General features: G+C 35.3%; 1 protein-coding gene across 1 annotated transcript in view; it reads left to right on the top strand.

The window, feature by feature from the left end:
• Nucleotides 1-8,351, top strand: part of LOC111410013 (F-box/WD-40 repeat-containing protein At3g52030) — a 19,509-nt gene extending 11,158 nt beyond the window's left edge. Inside the window, exons 4-8 of the mRNA XM_023040166.1 lie at nt 808-906; nt 3,055-3,158; nt 6,435-6,524; nt 6,654-6,793; nt 8,227-8,351. Of these exons, the coding sequence (XP_022895934.1) occupies nt 808-906; nt 3,055-3,158; nt 6,435-6,524; nt 6,654-6,793; nt 8,227-8,336 (543 nt within the window). The 3' untranslated portion in view covers nt 8,337-8,351. The remainder of the gene's footprint in view (nt 1-807; nt 907-3,054; nt 3,159-6,434; nt 6,525-6,653; nt 6,794-8,226) is intronic.
• The last annotated feature ends 144 nt before the right edge of the window (nt 8,352-8,495 follow it).

The raw sequence follows: 8,495 nt of genomic DNA, 5'->3' as shown, positions 1-8,495 counted from the left end.
TATAAAAAAAAAAAACAAAAAAAAAACCAAAAAAAAAAAAAAAAAAAAAAAAAAATCCCTTAAAAAACGAGAACTAACCTTCTATCTTAATATATGTCAAGATTAATGCTGTATTTCTTCATTTCCTCCCTTCTGGCACAATCCTTACATGCCGGCGCTTAGCAGCTAAGGAGTTGGGCTCTCTATAGCCTCAAACAGCAAAATCCCAAAGTAAACCTAGTTTTTAAACTTCTGTAATTTTTTTAAGGCCATAAAGCAAATTTTTTTCTAAATGGTAACCACTTTAATCTTACGTGAGTTTATACACCCTTTAAAATATGTTGGTCAACTGGGTTAAAAAGGTCAGCCTGTTTTAAATTTCCAAATTAACTTCCCTTTTCAACCATTTTAAAAACAATAAAGTACCTTTTATTTCCTAAAATTTTGTTTGCTTTTTACTCTAAGTAATAATAAAAATAATTAATTAAGGTGTCATGTCACTAGTCTTTTGGAAAATCACTTGTTGGCGTGTCCACCTGCCACGCCTATATCGTGTTGGCCACTCGTGTCCATATCAGTGCATCATAGGGCTATGGTCTTCATGTTAAATTCCTATCTCCATTTTAACAGGGCCAAGATTTGTTCACTTTTTTTGAAAAAAAATTCTCAATGATGTTATGCAGTAGTAATATGAATGAAAGAAACCTTCAAAGAAAACATGTCGATCTTTGTGTTTACACGCATTTTTTTTTCATGTTTGCATTCAACTATGCTGGGAACCTTAGACATCTGATTCAACTAACGTTCTTAGCATCTGATTGGTGCTAGGTGATGCGTCTCTGGTCTGCCGAAAGCAGCAAATGCTTGGACGAATATTTTCTTCCGGACAAAGCCCCTTTAATTGATTTTGATTTTGACGAAGGGAAGGTAACATGTAATTTAGATTTAATTCTTGCTTTGTAAAATTTGTACACGACTACTATACCATTGCAACTTTGATCTTAAATGCTTATGGTTATTCATAAAATATGCATAAATGATACCTTCACAACCCGGCAAACAGAAGAGAGCAGAGAAGAGGATACAAGGTACATCCAGAGGCTAATCCATAATGCAGGAATAGCTTGATATTGAATAAACAGAACTAAATATTTAACTTTAGAAAGACATTAATAGTCCATTGGGACAATGATCAAAGTGCAATACATGGTGTTCTCAATTTATTAGCTTATTTGTTGCATGTATGTGTGTACAAACTTCATTTGTTTTATCTTTAGCAATGAATAGTTTTTCAACGTAAAAAACAAATAGGTGATTTTGTATGCACTATATGCCAATATTTGTGCTTGGCTTGTAGGTTGACATGATCATAGTTATATGCTAAGAAGCATGGATACAACACTGTTCCCCCAAGTGCTGTATTTGTTTCAGACTGATACACATTGGGCTTATTCTGGTGGGGTTTTGCTTTAAAATAAAAAATAAAAAAAAGAAAAGAAAAAAAGAAGAAGCTAGAATAGAGCTAGGGTTTCGATTTTGAATAGGAAAGCAGACGACTCTGAAGTGATAGGGAAGAAATATTTAGAGACACATCAATTGGGATTGAAGGTTTCTTATTGGGTCCAGTATTTCAAAACTCATTTTTCTCCAAACTTATTTTCAATCATATATTCTCCTAATAAAATAATTTACACGTAATTTCAAAATTTTTTCTTATTTTTTAACAACACATTCTCCCAAAAATTGCCATTACAAAATCTGTTTTTTCAACAAAATGGGGCTCAAACAAAGGCTTGATCATTTTGCATGTACATCAATGTAAAATATCATTGCCACATAATTGAAAGCCCATAAAGGTGCTGCCTTAATTAGCAAAATATAACTTCACTGTATGTTGCACTAGCCCCATGTTCTAAAAATTTGAAAAGATACCTCATTGCCTTCTGCAGCAAAATTGTAGCCTTTTGATGATATCTTTGAGAGTTTTTGTGTTTATGGTTCCTTAAGTGATTTAGGCCCTTTGAGGAATATCTCCATGTCTCTTTAAACTATTTTTGCTTAAATATCCACCATGTCTTCAGACTGGAAAAAGATGTCCATCTTTTCAGGTAAAAATGGCTCAGATTGATATGATCTCAATGCTTTGTGGTTGAGTTTATGAGAGATGATATAGCTACTCTTGCATAAAACAATGCATTTCCTTTAAGTTGATTGAGCCAGTTCTCTTTAATTGTTGACCTCTTATTTGCAATCTACTGTGACAGTATAAGGAAGATAGTTTTCCAGGTTTTTATGCAGGAATTCCTAGCTTTCTATTATCTCTTTGACAAATTTATTCCTGTGCATGAAATGGAAAGATTAGTGCTGTGCTGTGGCTCATATAATTTTATTGATCTGGAATGATTACTGTTTTAGTTATCCCCACTAAAAGGATCTGAAAGAATAAGATGATACATAGGGCTATGTCCAGCCTGTTGGGTTTATACAGTTCTACTCCAAGTACTAAATCACTTGTTCTGGTTTTTTATTTTGATTTTATTTCATATATTGTGGTTGATGCAATGATAATCATAAAGCCAAACGTGTTCCCCTTGTTTTTGTATTTTGTTTCCACCTCATGACAAGTTGATCTATTATTGCCATGCTCAACATCACTTTTGGTGCCTTTTGTATTCTGGAAATGAAATTGTGAACGCGAGTAGTTCCTATTATGATGAATTTGAGCCAAGGTTCCTTTGATCACGAAGACTGACCCATGGGGGTATCTAATGATTGGCTAATATTATCTGAGTGAGTCATGTTTACTGTAATTTTCTGACGCAATTACTGTTTTTCTGTTATTCAGTAATTGTACATTCATGTGAGTTGTCAAATGTGAAGTGTTTTATATGCTTGAATACATAAGATGTGGTTGGGACGGAGAACCTAGGCTGTTTTTTCCTGTCTTGCATCACTTCTGCCAAACCAGGGAAGGATGGCATGCCTCATAATTATTATGATTTCACGGAGGGTTCATTTGACTCAAGTCAAAAGACTAACAACATTTAATTTTTGGTTTCCTTTATTGTCCTATAGGTGGTTGGTCTGGTTGGGACTCGTATATGCATATGGAAGCGCATTGGAATAAGAGATATATTTTCGTCACGTGATGGCTTGTTTACTAAAGGATTATGTATGCGGTGCGTGATATTCATTACAATGATCACACCTTTTTCTTAAATCTTCAGAAGCAATTTGTTAATTGTTTTTAAATTAATTTTGTTAAGACTTCTTTTAGCTTTTTCTTTGTCATTAGCAATATACGATTTTCAATCAATAATCTGGGAGTGATTCCTGAAAAAATTTAGATTGCGTCTTCATTCTTTTATTGCATTATATGTAGGAAGTAGCATCAATCGATTTAGGGCCCATTTGGTGGGAAGTCAAGAGTTTCTTTAGAGTGGTTGATTTTGGCCTGTTTGGATAATTTTTTAAAAGTGCTTTGTGTGGTTAGAAGAGTTATTAGAGAAAACTGGCCTATGTGGCTTCTTCTGGAAGATCTTCTCCAAAAAGTAGAAAGAGAAGAAGCCATGCCAACAGGCTGTTCGTCTTCCTTTGTTGAAGTTCTCGGCATATGGCCAAATTCATTTGACTGTAGTCAGTAGATGTTCTGTCTATCATTTTTTGATGCCAGTCCAATGAATCATTTTTATTAGACCTGGCTCTTTAGAAGCTGGGAAGGGTAGCGTGTTCAAGGCTTATTAGGAGTTTCTTAGCTTTGTTTTATATGGTGGATCAAGATAAGGATTTTTCTTGAGGTTGGTAGTCGGGAGTTCGATGATGTGGTTCCCGCAGGTTTTTGGTGTGACATGCATATCAGATCCAACTAGTGAAGTTGACCATCCTGAAGCCCAGTTCACCGGTTTGTATTGAAACTGGTTGGGCTTGGCTGAGATTAATGGCTATTGTTGTGTTAGGATGGGTCTGTTATCAAATAGTCTTAAGCTGGAGAGGTTTTGTGATGAGGAGGCCTTTCAAATGTATTCCAGAATTTGCATTATACCTCTTTATAATTGCTATCCATGAAAGGGTTTTCTCATTACAGTTTTTATCCCTGATCAATCCAGTTAGGTATGATATCTGAGCTACATTTTAAGTAGTTTTAGATTATACTTTTTCCATTTTTTGTCTAGACTGTCAATGAGTTGCAAGATTTTGACACCTTCAGTGTTTGTTATCTACAAAGGCGAAAAATTTCACTTCAGGATAGACAATTTCGGTGCATATTTAATCTAATATTTTTCCATAGGTTAAAATGGAAATGGATTAGTTTAACGAAAGGCATGATGCACATTTTACAAGGATGCCTCTCAAACGGCTAAATCGTATAACGGATTTGATCGAGTCAATTGGTACAAAGAGCATTGACTTCTATTTAATAGGTGTATTGCTTACAAGTATAATTGTATAGTGCCAGAATGTGTAATTATTAAAGGTTGTACATTATTGAAGCAGTTGTCAACCTTATGTATTACTAAAGTAGTTGTTATCTTTTATGTCTATTTCAATAATATATGTGTTGTAATTTGACTGGAGATCAGGCACTTTAGTTGTCTATACATATGTAGGTATGAATTAAAGGGAGGACACACTTACCATAGCTTCCCTTCCTTGTAAATCTTATTCTCCAAGTGTTAACGATCCCGTTGTACCTCCTTCGTGGTTCTAATCTGCTATAAGAGCCATTGCGAAATTCCCATAGCCAGATTTCAAGGGCTTAAATCTCCCTTTATCTCTATATCTACAAGTTCATATCTCCTACCTTGATATCGTGGAAAGTATGCTATGTGATTGTCTTAAACAAGGATCCTCCACTCTAGAAGTTCCCAAATTCAGAAGATATTAAGAAATATACTCTTAATAGTCTTCGCACAGTAAACATTAGGCTTCTTGAGGTTCATTTATGATTTTTGTGCCTTGGTTTTATGCTCATATTAATGCGTATACTAACTACCAAATATATTTCTGGATTAGTCGTTCCATGGAGATGATATTGGTATCTATGGATTGGGAACAGGAAATATGAAGAACCCATTCCAAAGGAGTATAATTTCAAGTCCTTGTAACCCATTTCCTTCAAATTAATCAGTATCTCTTTCAACTTCACCTTCTAAGAAAAGCTTCACGTCTAAAGTGGGAAGTAGAATTTTAAGATGAAGACAGAAAGTCCCCTATCACCTACATCCCTCTCTTAAATCCATATAAACTTTTAAATCCACCCACCTCACTAACCAACATCATAAAACATGCCTTATCTCCGTCTCACTGTACCTCTGACAAGGAAATTCGTAATGGCCTCTTGGCTCCAAGTCTCCAACAGTGCTTAGTTCCTGCTGCTAAGAAGTAAAAATGATCCCTTTTATTTATGAGAAATTTTCCGCAGAAGTGGAAAATGCAGGGATACACTCCATTTTGGTGCTGTGAGCATTTCAATCACTTTCCAGATCAGAAAGGTCTTCCTGTATTTGTAGAAGTGAGGTTTTGCATAGAATAGACTGTAAAAATTTCAGTTCCAGTTTGATCTGATAATGTATCTTTTAATGCCAATCAACTAACTGAAAATAGTTTATGTAAAAATCTAGGGTTTCTTATTGTGTCCAAGTGAGCAAGACTTATTTACAAACAACTACTAGCTTTCTGTATTCTTTTCACTCAAAAGTAGCTCAGACTATATATGCTTGCTTATATGTGCCTTGTGATGTTAGTTTCAAATTCTATTCGAAAACAAGAAGAAAATAGAGAAATTTCTTTCTTTGTCTCCTGCTCCCCAGGAAACATAGCTCACTCCCAGAAAAGTTTCCAAGTATGTTGAAGTTAAAGAAATTTAGAAGATAAGTTACAGTGATTCCCAAAAGTCATTTTCCTAATCTTATCCTCTGGAACCCAAGCAGGAGAACATTTTCTCTCAATTTTCTTTTTATCTTTCTCCCTGAAGTTTCATAGCCAGATGCCTGTTACCGATGGAATGTTGAAGTGTCATGATATGGTCAGGTGCAGTTGTTGCCATATGTTTTAGGGGAAATGATGGTTGTGGTAGAATAGCCATTATCACATTATAAGAATACCACTAAAGTGTAAACTAATGGTTCAACTATTTTGAGAAACTGAATGAAAATGCATTTGTCTCCCTCTCATAACATTAATGCGCCAGATACAGAAATTTTAAGGAAAGACAAGTTCATGTATATAGTAGTGACGTGCAATAAGTTTATCTCCAAGTGTTTTTTCATTCTCTGATCTGTTGGATGTTATTCATTAGTTGGTACTGTTCTTACTAGAGAAAGGGCACCTTGTTTAAATTTTTTTCTTGCTTTTAATGTACTTCATTTATGCGTGAGCTAATTCAGATATGATGCGTCGACACGGTACATTCTTTATGTATAAAAAAGTGAACTTCCATTCTTTCTTCTTTGTAGTTATGTAGATCCACAGGCAGTAATTGGGTGTGAGGATGGGAAAGTACGTGTATTTGACATGTACAGCAGAAAATGTTCTCAAATAATCAAGTACGTGTATGGCTTCACTTCCAGCCTTCTTAGTATTTGCTCTAAGAAGCTTTATGTGAAATATCACTAAGGTACATGGTGGTTTGGCTATAATTGCTTATCAGTATTGTCTGTTGTATTCTTTTTCAGGATGCATTCTGGGTCTGTAACATGTTTATCTTTCAGTGATGATCAATTGATTGTTAGCGGTTCCTCTCTCGGCAGCCTTACTATGTCGGATCTTTCATCAGATCAGCAGATAGCAACATTGAGTACTTCTGGTTCTGCAGGTTGTATTTTATGTCCTTTTACTGGAATTTTTTGGAGTTCTTCATTCGGTGTTTTGATCTTATACATTTTCCTGTAGTGTTATTTAATGTGCAACTCGATGGACTCTACAAGTCAGATAAGGAGAAAACATGGTTGACACTGTGTAGGATTTCCAGTAGTTAGAAAGGAGGTTAACCACCTCTCAGGCTTCCCCAAGACTGGTTGCTTCCTAGGTTGGGCATATATATGTCTCTCTTCATGCCACTTTTCCTGAACCCTTGATTCACACATTGAAATTCTTGGATAATACAGAATTTCCAATCCTAGCAGGCTTAGTCAGCCAGTCGTTATCGTCCATCTACAATCTTTTCCAATTTTACCTCTAGTGAGAGAACCCACCTGTGTTTTCTTTCTAATTTCACCATTTTCATTGAGTCACTGCTTGATTTAAAAATAGGGGTTCCATTTACAAGGCTATTCCATGGAATTCGACTGGTGATATCTATATAAACAATCCTCATTCATCTGTCTTGAGGCTATCTATCTGGCAGTTGAAGGACCTTATGTGCATTCTTTGATATTTTGTTACTTAAAGGAGTCAAGCTATTGTAAGGAGACACCAAGCACCAAGCACCAAGCACCAAGCACCCTGTGCATAAGAACTAGTGGCACTTGGCAATGAAATACATCCTGTATTCCAGCTTCTTGATCGGGATTCATCTACTTACAAATTAAAAATTTTCCACCCATCTAAACTAATTTAATGATAGTACCATTCTTTGGTCTTTTTGAAGGGGTTGCATCTCAAAAAATTCATGTGGGTTGAATGTTTTGAAACAACGGTAGGATGCAGGTTATATGTTGGGCTACCTCACCCTTTGACATCTTGTTCTCATGGGACCAAAATTCCATAAAATTTCTCATCCTATGTGCAATATGGACAACCCAGTACCTCATACATCCGTGTTCCTGATAAACTGAGAAACATTTTGATTCTAACTTCTTTGACAAAGCATTGTCTCACTACCTAAAATATCCGAAATCCTCACAAATTAAGAAACATCTTGCTGGTTCGTTCTTTATCAATCCATAAGTTGAACACCTGATTAAATACTACTTTAAGTTGAACATCTTTTATATACTTCAAAGTTTCATTATGCACAGTCTACTTATAGTGTATAATTATGCCTTCTATTTATGGAATAATTGAGAGACTTAATTTCATTTTTCTTTTTGCCCCTTTTGGGTGGGGTGAAGAGATGTGCACAAGGAAAATTGTCGTGGAGGTAAATATTCGTTCTTGTGTGAAGCTAATGGTTCTTGAAGCAGTGCATCAGTAACCACGGTTTTTTTATTGACTAAGATGATGCATGTCCCAATGGAATGGTCATCTGATGACTGCACGTCTATTGATCAAAATCATTGACATTATTCCTTTTACAACTTACCACAGGTATAAAGACTTTGTGTTTGAACCCAAGCTCTCATTTACTATTTTCTGGATCAACTGATGGCTTTGCATCTTGTTGGGACCTAAGGTACGGTATACCCTTTTGCCTTTAACCTTTTAACATATTTTGGTTCTCTTGAGGCCATTCTATGTCAAGTTTCTGAGATTTAACTTCAGAGATGTATGGTCGGTTCAGTTCCTGAATGAATTTTTTATTATTTATGTAGTAATCAATTTCTAAAGCCAAAGACCTCTTCATGAGGATTTTGACG

This window comes from Olea europaea, chromosome 15 (genome assembly GCF_002742605.1).
Source record: "Olea europaea var. sylvestris chromosome 15, O_europaea_v1, whole genome shotgun sequence".
Lineage (NCBI taxonomy): Eukaryota > Viridiplantae > Streptophyta > Magnoliopsida > Lamiales > Oleaceae > Olea > Olea europaea.
This window is presented reverse-complemented; position numbering and strand designations above follow the sequence as displayed.